This window comes from Bombyx mori, chromosome 23 (assembly GCF_030269925.1).
Source record: "Bombyx mori chromosome 23, ASM3026992v2".
NCBI lineage: Eukaryota > Metazoa > Arthropoda > Insecta > Lepidoptera > Bombycidae > Bombyx > Bombyx mori.
In genome coordinates, this window is record NC_085129.1 from 14924765 (window position 1) to 14946653 (window position 21889).

General features: G+C 39.7%; 1 protein-coding gene across 1 annotated transcript in view; it reads left to right on the top strand.

The window, feature by feature from the left end:
• Positions 1–18216, top strand: part of LOC101746443 (uncharacterized) — a 170951-nt gene extending 152735 nt beyond the window's left edge. The window contains exons 4-15 of the mRNA XM_012694336.4: positions 1275–1415; positions 1917–2094; positions 3457–3708; positions 4437–4685; positions 5359–5618; positions 6320–6461; positions 6931–7071; positions 8731–8885; positions 9215–9285; positions 9449–12195; positions 12661–12813; positions 13394–18216. Coding sequence (XP_012549790.2) covers positions 1275–1415; positions 1917–2094; positions 3457–3708; positions 4437–4685; positions 5359–5618; positions 6320–6461; positions 6931–7071; positions 8731–8885; positions 9215–9285; positions 9449–12195; positions 12661–12813; positions 13394–13648 — 4744 coding nt within the window. The 3' untranslated portion in view covers positions 13649–18216. The remainder of the gene's footprint in view (positions 1–1274; positions 1416–1916; positions 2095–3456; positions 3709–4436; positions 4686–5358; positions 5619–6319; positions 6462–6930; positions 7072–8730; positions 8886–9214; positions 9286–9448; positions 12196–12660; positions 12814–13393) is intronic.
• The last annotated feature ends 3673 nt before the right edge of the window (positions 18217–21889 follow it).

The window sequence follows — 21889 nt, forward strand, 5'->3', positions numbered from 1 at the left end:
TGCGCGTCACTCCGCAGGTGCCGGCGGAAGATCAGCGCCCCAGTACCGATTTTTTCGTTACTGTTAGGCATTGCTGAGCCGGTAACCGTTTCCAAGCCTCGTTATTTTTCTTGTCTTTGTTTTTATTTTTTTGTACCTAATTTATGTTTGGAATAAATGTTTATTGCTATTACCACTATTACCATCAGGTGGGCTGTATGCTCGTCTGTCTGCAAGGGCAATAAAAAAATCACAATTGCTTTGCCAAAGAAATAGGTAGGATGCTGCAAACAAGTCTTTTCCTCATTTCGACCCTGTACCGCTGAAAAATATGTACCTTCCGTTTGAAGAGTATTTATATAATTCACGTTCTAACATTAAGGGCGCTACACACATAAACACAGACATTCATTACTCTAAAAGCGTATACGTATGTCGTGTCTTCAGGATTTATTTGACGATCATCAGAGACGCCTTGCGAAGATTTTCAAACAGCGCTAAGTGTAGATTTTTTTGTTTTGACGCAGCGATACCATTTAATCGGACTCGACGGTTCATTTTTGAATTACACTGGCGCGTAGTTTAAAATACATTAATTTTCGTAGTAGGTACATTCATTAATCATGATCTTTTGTTGCGATTTTTCTGTTTTTGATTAATATCTCTGAGTCCAATGCGCGTCTGCTATAATTTCCATTGTGTTTTCGCGCTCTTGAAAGATAATTAGTAAAGTGCCTATTATAATTTGAATATTCTGATTGGGATTTTGAATGCGTGGAATAACTGTATTTTCTGATTAATAATTAGACCGTTGGTCAATGACCTGGAAAGGAACTTTTCCTCGGGTAAGGAACTGAACCTCGTACGAGGTGTCCGCGCCTACAGAGTGCACGGGATATGTTGATTAATTGTTTAAAGATGTTGGGAGCAGACCGTGGGCCCAACGAAAACCGGACTAAAGTATTGAAAAGTGGCTGTCAGATTACACACTATACTGCTGTAGGCACATATTACTGTAAATCATAATGTTTCGGAGTTTTGCAAAATTTCAGACGACCCAATCATTTTGAATTTTTTAGTGTGCTTAGTGTGAGTTTTTTTAACGTTTGGCTACGTTTGCCGCTAGGGGCGCTGTTCTAACTCCATACAAATCTGAGTTAACTTTTACGCTATCGAGAACGTTATAAAACTCGCACTAAGCACACTGAGGTATAAGAGAAATCGTTTAGTCTTAAATGAAATCTGCGTCTCACGAAGTGCTTACGAAAATTAATATGGATTTAATTATTTTTCAGTCACATGACACGAACAGCGAGCTGGTTACCCCCCGCCGAGAGCTGGTCGTCGCCGCGGGACTGTCAGGAGCCGGATACAGAAGAACTGCCTTATGGCTGGGAACAGGCTTTGGACAATCGAGGGAAATCTTATTATGTCAAGTAAGTAAGCGCTATTTATGTCATTGTGAGACTGCACGCTAATTACCCCATGCTACCAATTCGTGCTTTGTGAACGGGTAATCTAAATCTACGTCATTGTGACTCAGAAGGTCGTTGACCCCGTTTATCAGCTGCATTTCAATATACTTACGTAACTTACAGCTTATAAAATATTATATTATTTTCAAATGCAATTGTTTTTAATGTACGTCAATATTTCGCGGGCATTATCAGTTGTCCTCAGACAATAAATGCACCAAAAGGAATCAAGTTCAAAATAACATATTATTAAACAATTTTAATAGTAATTGGAGTTAGATGGCAAACGCGTTTACAACCCACCTCTCGTAAAAAGTTTGCCAAAGCCTTCACAGACATACAGACGACGGTCGTTGGGAGCCAACAGCTTCTCCCCCTCAAATTCGAAATTAAGACTGTTTTATAATAAAAGCGGTAAAAATACCAACCACGTCACGAACTTCACGAGATATCATTCCACAGCCACATCAACAAGACTACAACATACGTGGCTCCGGAAGGCTGTTCCTGCGAATCTCCCCCGGCACCCAGGGACATTGTGCTCGAGCGAGACCCAGAGCTGGGCTTCGGATTCGTGGCCGGCTCCGAGAAGCCTGTCTTAGTCCGATTCGTCACTGATAATTCACCTAGTGTTGGAAAAGTAAGTTATTGTCCCAAGCATGTTTTGTGAGTCCGTTAGAGTAATTATTACTAAGGGACTAGTTTATTTCGCAAAAGAACGCTCCGATTCGCTTTTAAGGTTGACCCGTAAAACAATTAAACTCGGACACTGTAATTGTTGAACACTAGCTGACCCGGCAGACTTCGTAGTGCCTCAATCGATAAATAAAAGACACAAACAAAAGGAATCCGTCCGACGGGGGACATCAAAAAGAAAACAAAATTGTTATTTTTATTTAATTCCGAGCATTTTCATATTTTTCACCTTTTAAACCTTCTCTGGACTTCCACGAATAATTCAATACCAATGCCAAATCGGTCCAGCCGTTCTCGAGTTTTAGCGAGACTAACAAACAGAAATTCATTTATATATATAGATTATTGAACACTAGGCGTGCCCTGATTTTAGCTACCCATCAAGAGCAATAGAACGCCCACTGAGTTTCTCGCCGGATCTTCTCAGTGGGTCGCGATTCCCATTCGGTAGTAGATTCTGCGAAGCACTGCTCTTGCTAGGGCTAGTGTTAGCAAATTTTCTCAGGTTCAGCCCGTGAGTTCACCTACCCCTCTGGGTGTAGTTGGAATAGCCTCTTAGGCTACCAGCGAATAGGTAGGGAAAAAGAGCAATAGAACAAATGAATATATGTACTTTAGTACCTAATTTTCCTTCGTACCATAACCCGGAGTTTGTTCGTTGGCTTCACCGTGGTTGTAAACGTGAGGTGGGCGGACGTAAAAGTTACGGCCCTGAAACACGAGAGGGTGAGGAAATAAGGTATATGTAATATCTACATTATGAGGTATCCTGTAAAAGTATTTTATGCCAATATTGAGTAGGAAACGTTTTGCGAAAGAAAGTCGATAACATCTGGAATCTGCGGGATAGGAGCTGCGCTGGATCGGTCATTGTGGTCAATCTTCGGACAGGCCTATGTCCAGTAGTGGACGTCGGTGGGCTGATGATAATGTTGAATGACGTATGGCGTTTGCTTTCAATTTACCTCATTTAATACTAGCGACCCGCCCTCGCTTCGCTTCGGAAACATTAAATTTTACTATTGATAGCTGAGTCCCGCGATGTTACCCGCGGTTATTGTCGTGCCACGGGTGACGCCGCGAGGCGAAGTTAGTCTAACCGATTTTGATGAGACTTTGAGGTAGCTGATGATATAAGGAGTAACTTAGGCTACTTTTTTTAGACTAGCTTCGCCCCGCGGCGTCACCCGCAGTTATTGTCGTACCGCGCGCAACATTAATAATAAAATTTGTTGTTTCCGAAGCAAAGCGAGGGCGGGTCGCTAGTCATGGCTATAACTGATCAAGAAATATGTCAAATTTGCAGTTGGAACCCGGTGATCAGATCCTATGCGTGAATGGGGAAGACGTGAGTATGGCTGCCCGCGAGCACGTCATATCCGCAGTCAGGGCCTGTACGGAGAAGGTCACCCTTCGCGTATGCCAACCGGCCAGAGCTGGGAATCCCACGAGAAGATCCGCGCTGCTATCAGCTGCCAAGAGAGCCAGGCTACGAGCCAGACCGCCGAGGGTTCGATTCGCCGACTCAGTTCAATTGAATGGAGCTCCCATGTATCCGGTTAGTATTGAAATCATTAGTTTCTTCTGGACAAGTACCACTAGGCTTGCGGAGAGTACTCAGAGATTGGCAGCAGCAAGAACAGAGATTCACAATTAACGTCTCAAGGTGGGTGGCGGCATTTACGTTTTTCTATTATATCTTAGATGGGTGGACGAGCTCACAGCACACCTGATGTTAAGTAGTTACTGGAGCCCATAGATATCTACAACGTAAATGCGCCACCTATCTTGAGATATAAGTTCTAAGGTCTCAGTATAGTTACAACGGCTGCCCCACCCTTCTGACTGAAACACATTACTGCTTCACGGCAGAAATAGGCGAGGTGGTGGTACCTGCCCGTGCGGACTCACAAGAGGTCCTACCATCAGTAAAAGCTGTAGATTATGCATCTAAAATCCACTTTATATTCTTGTTGTGTAATGTTGATGCAAATTTTCCTAAACAGCAGTGGGTCTACTGAAATAAAACACTCCTGGAAGATCGTAGTCTTTTATTGGGAAATAACAAAAAATGTTTCCTGGAAATCGGATCTTTTAAAATCGGGCAAAAGTGACCAGCATTCTTAAGATAAATTTATTTAGCATTTAATATTGAAATCTTGGTTAGCGCTGGCAATTCTTCAAGACTTTTATAACAGTAGTAGAAAGATCGACGAAATACAAAAAAATCAGCGGGTTTATCTTTCCATTATTTTTATATCTGAACTAGTTTGTTCACTGTTTCAGCCCTCAGCATTCTCGCTGGGCGACTTGTGCCTTCCGCCGATGGCGAACGTCCTCAAAGTCTTCCTGGAAAACGGTCAAACGAAATCCTTCAAATACGACACTACAACTACAGTCGCGGACGTGGTGACGAATCTTAAAGAGAAACTCTGCATCATTGCTGAAGAGCATTTCAGTCTGGTGGTGGAGCACGTGAAAAGCTTAAGAAGGAATAAACTGACTCTGCTCGATCCTAAGGAGTCTTTGGCAAGGGTAGGCGTATATCAAATGTGTTATTACATTCTTTTTTTTAATCTGCTACTTTTTTTTTTTTATTGCCTTTATAGGCAGATGAGTTTGCTGATCAGTGATCATAGTAGCTCATGGACATTAGCAATGCCAGGGGCACAGCTAAGCTGATGGTTTGATGAATGCCTTCTACTAAACTTAATTAAAGAACATAGCGCAATTAGCAGACCAAGCTATACCAAACTTTAATAATGAAATAATCAATTAAGATCATTTTAAATCAACTAATATTAGAGAGCTCACTCGTATTATTGCCAATATATGTGAACGAGCTCACGACGCACCTGATGTTAAGTAGTTACTGAATCTGATAATTACACAATATAATAAATACAATAGTATACTATATTTTAAAAACATACCAATATAATCACACTGTACCTTTCATTTTAAACCTCCAATATCACTTATTCTTTTCCGAAGGGAACAAGAGCAGCTAACATGATAATAAAATTTCTCTTTTTATTTAAAATCTGTAAGAATGTTACTTTAGTTTTCTGTCGCTCTTCTTTGAAAGTTTCGGGTATAGCAGAAGACAATTCAGGGTAACTTCTTCGAGGTAATGGGTGTAACTGGGGTAGGAATTAGTGTTTTTCACACTTCTAACTAACAGATAGGGTACTTCTCTAAACTCCAGATAGCAGCCCGTCCCGGTTCGCATAAGATGCGATGCCTGTACCGAGTGGTCTTCATGCCGACGTCTGCCGCCGACCTGGCCCAGCAGGACCTGGCGGCGCTGGACTATTTGTACCTGCAGTGCTGCAACGACGTGGCCCAGGAGAGGTTCGCCCCGGAGCTCCAGCCCGAGGTGGCCCTCCGACTAGCGGCCCTGCACATGCACCAACACGCCCTGGCCAACAATCTCTCGCCGGCCAAGTTGACTGTTAAAGCCGTCGAGTGAGTTTCAGATGAGTTTACGCACATGTTCTTCCAAGATCATCATCCATCTAGTTAATTTTCATGTTATTACTGAAGCGTGTTATAAGTACGATTGGGTAGGCGCCATCATCATGTCTATTTCTTTTTAATGCCCTTGTAGGTAGACGAGCATACAGCCCACCTGATGGTGAGTGGTAACCGTCGCCCATGAACTTCAGCAATGCCAGGGGCAGAGCCAAGCCGCTGCCTACCGCTTAAAAACTATACACAGATTTACGATTTCTTTGGCACTATACAGAGTGAACTATATCGACACTATATCGAACTCAGGGTGATTGATACTGACGTTAAGCGATCATCAGATCTCATATATATATTTTTCCCCTACCTATGCAGATAACCTTGAGAGGCTATATCAGCTTCGCCCTAACGTGTAGGTGAGCTCACGGGGCTCAAACCGGAGTGTTGCTAGCACTGGTCTTAGCAAGAGCAGTGCTTCTATTTCTGCAGGCAAGCAGTCAGGCATACCAGTTTGAAATGTGGGACACACAGCGCTTAATACATTTTAGCAATTTATATTCTTTGGACTCAAGGTGTAGAGACTCATTCACAGAGGCGGAAGTCGTCATCTTGTTCCTCAATCCAAGCCATAAAGTGTCTTTGAAATAAACAACTTAGCTAATAACAAATATCTACTAAGATCAAAATTAACTTTTCAGAAGAGAATTCGGACTGGAAAGGTTCGTGCCGAGCAGTCTATTGGAGAGCATGAAACGCAAAGAGCTCAGGAGGTTGATCGCTCATTTCCTGAAACTGAACTCGCAGATGACCGGCAGCCAGCGGCATCTGACGCAGCTGCAGGTTAGTGGGACTTTTCTGCTCCAAGTCGGGTTTTCGTAAAAGGTACAGCTTAAGATGAATGATGATAGGAGCCTCCTTTCTAATATATCTGTACTACAAGGACTATTGAGAGATTATTGAAGATTCGATTTTTATTTACCTCTTGTGAGTCCGCTGGGTACCACCACCCCGCCTATTTCTGCCGTGAAGCAGTAATGCGTTTCGGTTTGAAGGGCGGGGGTGCCGGAATTTATTGTAGATGTCTATGGGATCCGGTAAACATTTAACACCAAGTGAACGTGAGCTCATCCACCAACCTAAGAAATAAAAACAAAAAAAAGACCTGAGGAGACAACAGGGTCCTCGAATCTTTAAAACCAACCACCGTAAGATCGTGATATAGGGTTGTGAAACGTTTTATTATAAAATGGCATGTAAAATTTTCTCATCGACTTTTGTTTTTGGTATATAAAATTTGTTAAATTTCCAGGCCAAGCTTCACTATCTCGATATAGTGGGAGGACTGCCGAGCTACGGAGCGAAATGTTTCAGCAGCAGCAGACCAGAACGAGTGCTGCTGGTCTCTCCGAGGTTCGGTCTCAGTCAGATCGTGGGGAGAACTAACTCTGTGGTACGTTGTCGTTATTTCCGGCGTTGCCATCTAGGTTTCAACGAATTCTGTTGCCTTTTGATTTTCTAAAAAATAATAGTTTAAAAAAACGAACAAAATACGCTTTGATAGAAAATCCAACTATAGAAAATAAATTCTAATAAATTTGATTTAAAAATAGTGTAAGAAAAAATGATTTTATTGTAAAAAGAGCGTGGGGCACTTTTCAGGATATTATTTCAATTTTTTTTGAAGTGAAACTTCTTTATCGGCGTTGGAAAAAAATTTACCGTCACATTTTTCGGTTACGCGTCACATTTTTCCGTTACGCGCCATCTTTTTCTTCACCATTCATTGTTGCCGTACACAAGTGAAGGTGCCTCTTTACTCGGTAACAATAATTATAAAATACCGATGATTTTAAGTGGAGATTTTAATGTAAATTTTGCATCGGAAAATTCTTTGAAGCTAGTTGAATTTCTGAAAGATAAATTGAATTTATCCATGAAAAACAGTCCTCAAACGTCAACAACAAGATCTGGCACTACAATTGATGGAGTTTTTACTCGGTCACTAAATTTCGTGGAATGTAAACCATATATTTCATATTTCAGTTACCATAAGCCATTAATTACAAAAATATATAATGACAATGACAATGATAGTAATAATTCTATTACAATTAATGAAATGCTGTAATAATCTTAGTAGCAAAAAGGTAAAGTGAAATAATTGTATTATTTGTATTCATGTCTATGATAATAAAATCCTTTTGTTTAAACTTTATCTAATTTAACTTTATTTAACCAATTTCTAGAAAGTTGCATGTAGATCATTTTTCGAAAAATAAGGCCATAAACAAGTTTCACTTCTTACGTGTGTACACTAGTACACGCACACATTTTTATTTTTTTAGGATTGAATTGTCATCGGTCCTTAATAAGTATACCAAATTTCGAGTTGATCTGACGTTTTGAAGGGCTCAAAATCATGTTCAAAGATTCCATTACAAACATACATACTAAGATATATACGTCTGAAGCTAATAAAAACGTATTAATATGTCCAATTTTCTAGGACACTTATCCAGGTTTTATTTCCTTAAAAACACATATTTAGTTTTAAGTGATTACTGCAACCCATAAACAAGTCATTTCGCATCCTCCCGATTCACGATCGATGCTTGTACCTGAGCACCGTTTTCGTCAAACCAGTCGCTTGCGACGAAGAGTTTGGCAAGTAAATGAACTCACAGACAGCCCACTGAGTTTCTCGCCGAACCTTCTCAGTGGGTCGCGTTTCCAATCCCGTGCTAAATTTTGTGAAGCACTGCTCTTGCTAGGGCTAGAGCAAATTCGCCAGGCTAAGCCCCGTGAGCTCGTGCCTACTAATTCGGTTAATCTAGAATAACCCCTCGAGGTTACTAGAGCAGGTAGGCAAAAAAAGCAACCCACAGACATAACCGCTACCGCACCACACCGCAGCTTAGAGAGAGGTAACATACTTGAGACCTTAGAACTTATACCTCAAGGTGGGTGGTGCATTTACGTTGTAGATGTCTATGGGCTCCAGTAACCACTTAACACCAGGTGGGCTGTGGGCTCGTCCACCCATCTAAGAAAAAAAAAAGTTTACTAAGAGAGAGGAACTAAGTATTTGATGTATTTGTCTATGTTACAGCCACAGCAAATAGCGTCCATAGACGAAGTGGAGTGCGTGCGGGTGCGGCGCGCGGGCGCATGCGCGGAACTGGCCGTGTTCCTGCGCCGCGACCGCGTGCTGGCGCTGCTCATGGATGATAGGGACGCCGCGGAGATGCCGCTCGTCATCGCCGGGTATGTACCGATTTCTTTTTATTTTATTGCTTAGATGGGTGGACGAGCTCACAGCCCACCTGTTGTTAAGTGGTTACTGGAGCCCATAGGTATCTACAATGTAAATGCGCCACTCACCTTGAGATGTAAGTTCTAAGGTCTCAAGTATAGTTACAACGGCTGCCCCACCGTTCAAACCGAAACGCACACGGCAGAAATAGGCAGGGCGGTGGTACCTTACCTTCCCGTGCGGACTCACAAGAGGTCCTACCACCAGTCAAGACTGCACCTTACTTCTTATTTACACAAATCACATAGTTGAACGCTTTGAACTATTAATCCCATTACAGATATTACAAGCTGGCGACCGGTAAAGAGCTGAATGTGGAAATTGAACGGGAACCCATCACGGAGGATATAGGTAGGTGCATGGCGACCATAGTAACTCATTTAATTGCTTTTTATTACATTTATAAATAAACACATTCAATATCGGTTTATCCAATATTTAGATATGAATACTATTATCATACAAGGCGAAACGGGGACTACGCTAATAAGCAAGAAATGGTTTTGTTTTCCAGCTCCACCCTACTTGTCCCAGCACAACGTAGTCCCAGCGAAATGGAGCTACTTACACCACGACGATCCCAACGTTTTATCGAAAAAGCATTATGCGATCTTCAGTATGCCTCCGCCCTACCATTCCACTCCGGACCAAGCTAAGAATAGCTTAGATTCCAATATGAACGCGAATATAACGAACAAAAATAGCAGCAATAACTCCAGTCCTTTGATTGGTTTTGATAATAAGTCCAGTCTACTTGGACACGATGTGCACTTCGAGAAGTGTAAGAGAGGTGAAGACTTTAGACTCTTCGATCCAAACGATCCTTGCTATCTCGACGACGGTATGGGTTTCGATCTTCAGAGCATACTCTCTATAGAGCTCTTGGAAAACGCCAGCAATAACCCAAGACTAGTCGAAGCCAAGAATGAAGAGGTGCACAGGAGAGTGGCAGAAATGCAGAAATTGGTCGAGAATTCTGAACAGTATTTAACTGAAAACTGTGATGTTTATAGTGAGGATTTATATCATGATGCGTTTATAAGAGATGAGTTAGTTGGTAGAGAGACCAGTGTCGATAATTTGGAAAGCGATACTGAGTCTAATAATAGTAGAATGTCTATGGCTGATGACGCTCCTGGCATCTTAAAACACAGCGATTCGCTTTTGCTTCTAACTGAAACTATAAATCAGGGTTTGAGTGTACTGCCTGTGTCAGAAAATGACAATAATGTTAGTGGCTTGACGGCGCGACAGTCTCAAGGGCTTAGTACCATATTAAATAATTGTGGTCTCACAGACGCTTTAATAGCTTTAAATAATGATATTTGTCATTCAGAAAGTGATAATGATTCATTATACACTCCTACGAACAGCCCCATACGGAGACATCAGAACAAAACGCCAAATAAAGCAGTTAGAACTAGTTTTGGTTTGCACAGCCCAGAGGCAATACAAGAAAATAAAGAACCGAATTTGAAAGATTACTTGAAGCAACTAAGAGAAAAGAGCAATAGAGATGAAGCGGCAAGTACAGAGTATCATCCATTTTATTATCAGGAGAGCCTAGTTGATAGTGACGTCGAGCTTATAGATTTAACTTTAATACCACCCCCACAAACTCCTGATGAATTGGATTGCGCCACACAAGTGCCTCAAATTCTCCCAGTCGTACCACCCTCTTTCGCAGATGAAAAAACAAGTTCAACAGAAAATATTTCGGATGCACCAAAAACTAGTGATTTGGAAGAATTCATCGCCAATGTTACAATACAACCGCCCACTGTTAAAGTCACGCCTGCAATAGAACTGACGCCAGAAGAGATAATGTCTTACATCATTCCGCCACCCCCAGGGTCCAATACATCTACTCTAGACAGAGATGAAGTAGGATACGCGAACCAAACCCAGATCTTAGAAGCAAAACTTGCACAAAACGTAAACGATAACACCAAAACATCAAATGGAGATGTAGTTAAGGGACAGCTGAGTGTCAGTGAAATTAGGAATATGTTTGCAGCTAAAAGTCTGAGTGAAGCTAGGAATAGTTTGTTGCTCAAAGATAAAAGTAAAACTACAACACAAACGAAATCTGATTCCCCTAAAGGTAAACGGAAGAGCGTCTCAGGTGATAAACAAGCAAACGGTAACATACACGTTATAGAATACCCGACAGTCGAAAGAAAAGGCATGTTCTCCTGCTGCAGTAAAGATAAAAATAAGTCAGATGATAGCAACGATGAGGGAGAAAAAGTTGAAACTCAAATACAGAACTCTGATTCAATGCCCGACGTGTGCGAAATCAGGCCTCCTCCGAGAAGAAAAAGTTCTGATTGCAAAAAACCTCCTGAAAGACCTCCGAAGACAGCTCCAATACCTCCTCCGAGACCTCGGTCCAATTCTTTCACGTGTCTCAATAACGAATTGACTGCGGTCGAAATCAGCACCAATCATTTCAACACGCTAAATAATAGACAATTGAACTACAAGGTTATCTGCGATATTAATGAAAAAAGTGTACAAAATCCACCCCAAGTACCTCCTAGATTAGAGAACAAGGTTCTGTCACCACCCCCACCTATATTACTACCTCCAAAGAAGCCACCTCTCCCACCAGTTCCGAGCATCGAGGTACTCAGACTGAAGACATTACAAAAAAGTTCTCCAATCAGGAACCAAGAGCAAAGACTGGCCAGTATCGGATCGCCACATTTTCAGAGAAATTTAAATAGTTATAAGAACCTTGAGAACGAAAGCCGTGCGGATGACGAAGTGCACATCCGATCGACCCCAAACTACAGTTCCATGACGCTGCAGAGTCGACACGTTAGATCGAATTCAGAAACGAAAACCACAATCTTGAAGAACAAGGAAATGTCGACAGCTTTATCTTTGTGCTCACCTCAGATGAATCGGAGGTTTAGCAATAGACCAGATATATTGAACGGCGCTCCGTGCGACCAAAAAGTCTTCAGCCCTCCTCTAGACAGAAAGACTTTTAGCTCAAGTCCTACACCAAAAGTGAATCATGTTAGGTTTAAAGAAGACGTAGTGGATGACATTCCGACTCCTCCGTCGCCGCCGACGGTGAAGTTTCCAGAGTTCCAGGCGGGGAACAATGGGCACGTGTCCATAGAGAACTTGCTATGTAAAACGGAGGTGGCCGTCGACGGGTTGCTGCAGAGGCTGCATCAGGTAGCACAGAAATGTTCGCATCAACACGCGCACGGAGGCGGAGAAGATATTGATGAAGCCAAGTTTCAGGTAAGCTTCTTTAAAAAACATTGTGCACTTCGTTTTTCATTGCAAGTTTGTTTAAAGGTCCGGCTAGCGCTAAACAATTACCAGAAAAGATAAACACCACACCTTCAATTCTATAGCTCACTTTGGAATCCTATAAACTAAATTGAAGTCTAAATTGCAATGATACAACGGGTATCTTCACAATAATATCGAAAATAGAAACTAAAGATGTTGCGAAAAAACAGAAATGTGTTATGGTAACACATCTAGGGAAGGATAAAGGGAAAATCTCGATGAGACCTAAGCTCTTCCATATATTATTCTCTCAAACTTATTAGAATCCTGTTTTTCTTTAACTCTACTTTTAATTATGTAATTTTTTTATTGCAAAGTTCTCGTCATTTTAAGACTATGTCATGAGTTCGTTGAGTGTACTATTCCAGGATAGCATGGAAAAAACTTTAAAGGCCTATTTGTATTTCCCAGCGAGCGCGCAGCGAATTGACTTCGTGCGCTGTGTCGTTGGTTGGGGCTTCACGGACACTAGTGGGGGCGCTGGGGGTCGCGCGGGGAGGTGCGGCTCCTACTGCACTAGCCGACTGCTTGACGCCTCTCCGACGACTGACCGATCTCGCTCAGGTTCGAAAATTTGCATGATGTTTTGATAAAATTGTTTAACTTGCCAGTTAAGCTAAGCCAGTTAAGGTCACGGTTTACTGGTATTTATTTTGTTTCTCAGTTCACCTTTCTTTTTATAGCTTAGATGGTTGGACGAGCCCACCTGGTGTTAAGTGGTTACTGGAGCCCATAGACACCCACAACGTAAATGCCGCCACCCACTTTGAGATATGGGTTCTAAGGTCTCAGTATAACTACAACGACTGCCCCACCCTTCAAACCGAAACGCATTACTGCTTCACAGCAGAAATAAGCAGGGTGGTGGTACCTACCCGCGAGGACTCACAAGAGGTTCTACCACCAGTAAGAAATGAAGTCAGAAATAAAAAAATAACTTGAAGATAATCCGCGTCGCAGGATCGAAAAGAACGCCCAATTTAGAACAAAATTGTGACATAGTCTTCAGTATTACGTAGCGGCTACATTTAAGTTTTTACATCTGCGGACTACGGCAGTAGATACCGTCAGCAACTTTGCATATTTGATTAAAAAATGTCAGCGTCTTATTCATTTGTGCCCAAAAAAAGCTATTCATTCACAGGCGCTTGGAAGGCACACATCCTCACCGCTTCAAACAAGGAATTTGGTGCTCCGTGTTCATGACGTCACGGCAGCTTTTAAGGAACTAGCCGGGCAGGAAATGGCACAAATAATTCACGAGCACAACAATAAATCTAACAAGCAGCAAAATCAAGACACGGCGTCCACTCTAGAAGGGCAGTTAGCCCTGAGGGCAGAATGCTTAGCGAACGTTCTGGCAACATTACTAAGAAGTCTGAGGGTGTTTTCGCCGTGAATTTTTAGCGGGAACATCTGACACGTTAACCGCTCGCGCCACAGAGCATTGAATTTTATTATGAATGATAGTTAACACTTTTTGCACGGATAATACTTTAATACAGAGTTTTATCTGTACAATAGTAGAATGTGTTATTATTACCACATTACAATAATTAAGTTTAATTCGTTAAGATTTTGATAGTTTTTCGTTGTAAAACATAACCGTTACTAAAATGAGACCAAATAAAATTAGGTATGTTTGTTTTCTTGGTTTTTTTTTAATTGTAGTTGGCAACACAATGTTTTAGTTGTAGAATTGTAAATTTTAACATATGTTATAGAAAATATGTTGTTAATTATGTCCAAAAACAAATGAAAATCGATTAATAAAAATTGATACAGATAATTTAAGTCTTAAGACTTTGGAGTGCAGCTAAACAAATTTTCGATTATCTGTATTTTGTTTTATAAGCCGTAATGTCTATGGATACCGTAGGAGTTATGTTACCATAATTATTAATTAATTTTACCTATAAATATATCTAATGACTAAAATAAATGTACATTTTATAATTCTAGTAGAACGTTTTGTGAACAAGTTTAAATAAAATCTGTAATCATATCTACTTAATATCAGAGAGCCATATCTTAATTTCGTAAGAACAAAAATCTCAATGCTATTTATAAAATCGATATTGACATCTCAAGTCTATTGGTATTTGACTTTTTGTAAAATTTACATTGAATTTAAGCATAAAATAAATAGTAAATGATAATTTCAGAATTATACTTTAAGTTTGCAATTATATAACTTGAAACATCTATTCTTAAAACGAACTACAGCACAGTGTTGCATGATATAAAAAACTCCCAGAATTTCCGCAAATAAACAGCGTTTTATTTCGCGTGAAATGCTAAAACATTGGTGCTATTTTGAATAATGTAAGTTTTGCTGTTTAATTTTTAAACCTGTATCATTTTTGGTAGTAAAACAGTATATGCATTAGAGATTTGAGATGCTCGACGTAATGACTGAAAACGAGTCAGAAAGAGATCTGTAGTTTGGTCTTATAGCAATAACGTTTTTGCTTCATGTTACAGAGTACCTACTCTAAAAATGAATTTTGGTTTTGCGACTCCCATCCGACACGGTTTGTACGACTTTTTTATTACTGAACTTACATATTATGCTAAGCTTAGGACCGTTAACTGCTGTATCATTGATCCGACTTTGGTATGAATTGATTTAAACTTTCGCGGGTGATTACACTTAAAAAAAACTTTTTTGTTGTTTGTGTTTCGAAGACTACATAAGAACTTGAACCTCGTCTACAAAACTTTCATTCGTACCAATGTTTAATAAAGACACATCGTTGTAATAAAAAAAAATACTTATTATTATACTTACAAACATTACAACCACAAATACATTAGTTTAAACGAGATTAGATACAATCTTATCTGGCAACACTGACTCTAGAAATAAGAACTTATGCGGGAAGCAAAACCAATTATAGTTTGAAAATTCTACGCGTGTATATAATATAATATAAAGGAACATAAATAATATATTACTTATAATCAACATTAATCATTTACGTAGTAAAATCAAAATATAGATCTCTCTATTTTAATCACAATCTTAGTCCACAACTGCCTGGTAAGTACATTTATTAACGTCAATTTCCAACTCAAGACACTGAAAATATTTATTATTATTATTTTGTCTACGTAAGCGGTGTGATTTGAAATTCGCTTATTCCGGAAATATCATGTAGCTTAAAACTCAGATGCCATTGAGCATGTTACTTTGCTTGCGAATTTATATACCACACATTACGTGGTATATAAATTCCTACTGGTGGTAGGACCTCTTGTGAGTCCGCACGGGTAGGTACCACCGCTACGCCTATTTCTGCCGTGAAGCAGTAATGCGTTTCGGTTTGAAGGGTGGGGCAGCCGTTGTAACTATACTGAGACCTTAGAACTTATATCTCAAGGTGTGTGGCGCATTTACATTGTAGATGTCTATGGGTTCTAGTAACCACTTAATACCAGGTGGGCTGTGAGCTCGTCCACACACCTAGGCAATAAAAAAAAAATGCGTTAATCATTTATTAGACAGCTTTTTTTAAATAAATTTGAGTGCGTATCACCAGAATAAAAACTCAGATTCGATATAGGACTACTGCGCTGAGTTTTCAAACAATTCTGACTCCTGTGTTATTTTATTAATGGAAATTTTAATAATAAATATTGCAATCTTTAAGCGCGTATCTACCAGGTGGCTGTGAAGAAATTTGTTACGTTCATCCTGTTTAGTACAACACATTTTATTCCAAAGCTTGTTATAATTAGCCAAAGACGAGAGTTTTATCGATGTTATTTTGAAAACATTTTTTTCAATTCTGTATTATATTATCATTCCTTCGAATATTTCCGCATTTTCCGGTAAACAATTTTCCGATGAAGTTCACGGCCAAATGGACCTTTTTGAATTCGATTTATTTACGATCTAAAACACTACTAAATAAATGTGTGTCACTTAATTAGTTACGGATAATATTCAAACAAGTGAGAAATTAATGTATCTTCTTATTCAGTTTGTCTTTTAATTTTTTTCTCCTCAAACCTAAAAGTTTTTGTCTGATAGTTAAAGTGATATTAAAATAGTCGGTGAATTGTTTACGGAAACGCTGGTATAGTCTATTTTCGCCTTAGAAATTAATTTGTACCATTAAAATAACTGTTAAAATTGTTTAGCTTGATACACGTAATACCTAATCATGACTTTTCATTGACATGTCCATGAATGTTATTTAATAGTACGTAAAAAACAAAATTTCTCGCATTATAATTCTAATACAAAAATATTACTAATTTGATCAATTCTTCATGACTCAAACTGAAAACTTCAAAACTGAAAAATAGAATCGATTTTCCGAAATAGAAGAATTGAAACTGCAAACAAACCCATCACAACGGAAATATTAGTATTATTTTGTTTAGGATGTGCAATCTAACTGAATTACTATGTGACGTCATTCGCTTACTTTAGATTTCCCTTCCCGAAGGGTGAAGGAGATTTAAAATAACAGTTTTTCGATCGTGATTTTAGACGTATGCAAGGAAATTAGAGCTCTATTACCTGTTTCCGTTGTCTTAATTTGGCTAATCAAATCATTATACAGAGATTTTGTTAAAAGATCGTTATATCCCTCGAAATAAGAACAAACTACCAGTTTAAAGTAAAAATATATTAAGTAAACCATTATCATCACACTTGTAGTGTTAAGGAAATTTACGAAGTGTCTTTAGTTAAATAATTTGCTTAGGCAATATAAAACCGGTCTACCCGATGCTAGTAGTTACCAGAGACTATGGACATCACATCGTGAATACCGTCACACGTCTTTGGGACGCGGGTCAATACTGTCAATCGCCTTAAGCACGAGATCTAAATCCCAACACTTCTAACTACTAACTAAGTTCTTCTAAGTAAGTTAGGAGCTATGAAATAATCTTGCAAACAAATTAAACGTCTCTATAACAGTCAGCACATTGTTGTTCTCTTTCAAATACTTTATGGAAGTTTTACGGTGTCGTGTATCAAGCTGAACTATTTATAAAGTGATAATTACTATAAGGTTGGATGTGAGATCATACAAATAGAACTGAAAATTTTGGATATAATTATGCATCAATAGTATTAAAAATGGAGACTTTTAGTTGCAAATCAACCGGTGTTTCATCATTGTCAATCAAATTGTGAACTACTAAATATTAGATGGAAGTTCACAGTGTCTTCGTAACTTTCAAATCCAATACAAATTTATTTAACATACTTTAAAAAAAATTAAATCGCAAAAGTAAACTATAACCACAGCTTGTTCTCTAACTTGTATTTATATCTTAATAATCGTCACGTATTTATATTTTTTTAAATCAGCCTTAGTAATCAAATTGCATTTTACCTTTCATAATCCACTTTTTTTCCTACATATGCTGATAGCCTTGAGAGGCTATTTCAGCTTCACCCTAGCGTGTAGGTGAACTCTCGGGGCTCAAACCGAGGTATTGCTAACACTGGTCCTAGCTAGAGCAGTGCTTCGTAGAATCTACCACCGGATCGGAAACGCGACCCACTGAGAAGATCCGGCGAGAAACTCAATGGGCTGTAATTCACTAGGCCTGGGAGCTAAGCCCGCAAAAAAATGCAATTTTATATTAAAAGATACTGGTCTGAAAAAAATCATTTATGTCAAATGTCTTTGACTTTAGAAAATGGGGTACGATCGTTACGAAGCAATGAATCCATTACATTTTAATTAGTGCTACTGGCTCTATTATAGTAATTCTCACAACTTAAACAACAGTATTTAAAAGATTTTAGATATTTATAAAAATTGTTCTTATTACGCATCTGATCTTATAGTAATAATATCGATAGTTGAATGTGTATAAAATGAAACATTAATGTGTTGAAAAGGTTAAAATTATCTAAAAACTGTATCGTGGGCAGTCCCATTGTATTGCCCGATATGTAATGCATTTCATGTAATAAACAATATTAATGAAAAAAAATTTCGTTTTGTTAGCATTCGCTGCGAGGTAGGTACGATAAGCATCTCTTCCTTCCCTTCCCATATCTTCCCTTCTACCTATACTTAAGGTATGATTGTGTACGCACAAACAAAAGTCGGAATTTCAAAGCAGACAAAGAAAGAAAGATTTTTTCGTCTACCCGCTTATTTACAATGTTTTTTTTTTATTGGGTGGGATTTTATTAGATGGTTGGACGAGCTCACAGCCCACCTGGTGTTAAGTGGTTACTGGAGCCCATAGACATCTACAACGTAAATGCGCCACCCACCATGAGATATAAGTTCTAAGGTCACAACGGCTAATAGTTACAACGTCTACCCCACCCTTCGAACCGAAACGCATTACTGCTTCAAGGCGGAAATAGGCGGGGTGGTGGTACCTACCCGTGCGGACTCCCAAGAGGTCCTACCACCAGATGTCTTCATTTATAACACAAAAGGTATGTTAAAACGAATTAAAATTAACATCGGACTTTAAAAAAGTCTTAGCAAGCGTTACAACCATCCGTGTTCAAACCTCGCAGGCAGGTGCTAATTGATCTAAGGAAATATGCCTAAAAATGTACCTAACACGCGCTCACGAAGAATCACAACATCAACATTATCACAATATCGTATAATAAAAACTTAACCGTACAACTAGTGACATTGCGTCCCACATGTTGATCCATTTGTCACAAAAAAAAAAATTGCCCTTGTAGGCAGACGAGCACACTTAATGGTGAGTGTTTACCGTTGCCTATGGACAATGGACAATGCCAGGGGCAGAGCCAAGCCGCTGCCTACCGCTTAATTCTCTCCACAAGCCTCGTTTGAAGAAGGACATGTCATAGCGCTCGGGAAACACCGTGGAGAGGAGCTCATTCCATAGCCGGATGGTACTTGGCAAAAAAGACCTCTGAAAACGCACTGTGGACTGTGTGTCACAAATGGATGCGCTCTTGGTAAGTAAGTCGCTCATAAACATCAACATTGCTAAGTCGCTGCCTACTACCAAGAGAACTCCGCAAGCTTCATTTGAAGGAGATGACATAGCACTCGGCAAGCCCCGTGAAGTTCATTCCAGAGCCGGATGCTACGTGGCAATCACGATCTCTGGAAATGGACTGTGCATGAGCACAGCCGTAGTATGGATGTACTGTACTCCACACGGTCCAAAAGACAGAAACAAAACTGAAGTCCTTTCGTAAACGCAGAGCTTCCAAACGATAATAATCAATTGGGCGTAAAGCGATAATTTTTCATTCTGAAAATAAGACGCGAACTCCGAAGTAATGGCCGTCAGATATGGAATGACAATAAAATAAAAATCGAGCTTACGATGGTACATAACTAGAAATAGGTTCATAGAATATTTATTTATTTCTGTACGCGTTTATCTATGATACCCTTAATTAGACACGGCAAGACCAGGGCTGTCTGTTCTATTAATAAACAATTGACTAACTAATGCAGACGAAGAAGTTAAGAACAGATTTTTGTTTTGTTCTTAAATAACATTTTATACAAACAGTAAAATGTTCAGTAGAAATAAATCTTTTAAACACTTTAGCCCATTAGTTAGGGTATCTTGGTAGGTTTAAATAAACATAGTGACAAAAGAAAGTGTATGGGCCAGTTATTATTAAGTTTCTGATGTCGGGCTTGTTTTTAATCTGGCAGATTGAATTGTCCAGTCATTCTTGACGTCGAGACTGTGATTTAAGGGTTCTGTAAATTAAGTAATACATCACGTGATTCCGGGTTATTGTCAATGCCACCTCCGTAGGCCTTCTCGGCTAGCGAACTTTTTATTTATTGCTTAGGTATACAGGCGATCACACGGCCATCCGGTGGCAAGTGGTTACCGTCCCTCGTACACGTCAGCAATGCCAGGGGCACAGGTAAGTCGCTGGCTAACATTGAGTACTCCCCGCAAGCCTGGTCTTAAGAAGGACATGGACATAGACCTCGAATGGACAGTGCCCTATGCATTCCCAGATAACATTTTGGATCAAAACAATTACTGTCACCTGGTCGCTTTTTATCACGTTGGCAGCACATAAATGAAGACTATAGGTAACGGTAGATAGGCCTTTAAGAATTAAAGCGGCTATTCTCTAACTCCAGATTTTAATCTTTACTCGTTAGTGATATTTAGGCTTTTTGGCTCGCAAATTTCCAATGAATTACAATACCAGCCAATAAATATTGCTCTATAAAGGTCGAGCCTTTAGAAAGAGACCAACGGCTGATTTCGGCTTCGTATAGCGCTATCTCTGTCCGCTTGTGTGTCACATTATATTTGTTTTATTAGAAAATGAAATACTTACAACCCTGTTGTTTTATAAATAGAGAGGATGTTTGTCATGCGAAGCTAGGAGTCAGGTTCTCAGACAACTAGTACAGGTTACGTACGTATAGACTAATCAATAATAATATTTTATGTTTGGTTCCGTATCTTTTTCTGAGCAATAAATTATAAAAAAATGTGTAATGTCAATCGAACAAGCGCACGCGTTATCAACTTTGTGGGTGGGATTTGTTAACAGCCGCCCGAGTGTCTCCGAAGGAGACCTAGCAACTCAAGAGCAGCTGCTTCGCGAATAAATCTACTACTGGATCGGAATCGCGACTCGCTGAGAAGATCCGACGAGAAACACAGCGAGCTGATGCATGAGCTAGGTTGCACGTCGATCTCTTTGTCGAGTTCGACGAGTACGGCTCCCAGGGTCCCTAAGCCTGCTCCTAGTGTTAGAGCTAAAGGCGTCTAATGCAAAGGTTATTGGATCTGATGGATCCGTAGGGACGTGACATAAACGATCTATAAAAAGACAGATTTAAACATTTCTTCTTGTTCTTGTCCTTATCCCATTATGTGGTATCGATCGGCACAATAGGCTCTGTGTACACGCTGCGAGGCATTTGGGATAAGTTTTACGGCCAGCCGCGTGCCTGACGACAATATTGCATTCTATTACACATCCGTTGCAAAGTGAAACCATTTTTTATTTTTATTGCTTAGATCTGTGGACGAGCTCACAGCCCACGTGGTGTTAAGTGGTACTGGGGTCCATAGACACTTACAACGTAAATGCCGCCACCTACCTTGAAACCTGACTTCTAGAGTCTCAGTATAGTTACAACCGGAAACCACCCTTCAAACCGGAACGCATTACTGCTTCACGGCAGAAATAGACGGAGGATACCTATATATTAGGAAAATTGGTACCCGTCTGCGAAATTCGTTGCATCGCTAGATACTAATGCATCCAGTGTCTTATCCTTTAGGCCACGATGACTTCTAAAATTTATACATTTATAGCTTTTGCCCGCGACTTCGTCCGCGTTGAAATAGTTCACAAATAATGCTTTATTTTAGAACAGTTTTGGTTAACAAAAAATTATAGTGAGCCAACCTTAACATATAGGCATATGCTGTCGCGGACTTTTTTTTTCGATCTTTTAAAGGGGAACAATTCTGTCAATCATTATTTTAGCGAAATTTAACCGTTTCTGCAGCGCACGCACCGGAAGCTCTCAAAAGGTAAAAATAGCCCCGATTTTGAAACATTCTTTATCGGTGTTCCGCTTGTATTGGTCTTAGCGTGATGTTATATAGCCTTACTTATATATTTATCAATTATCTTCAATAGGAGTTTGCTGAAGGGTTT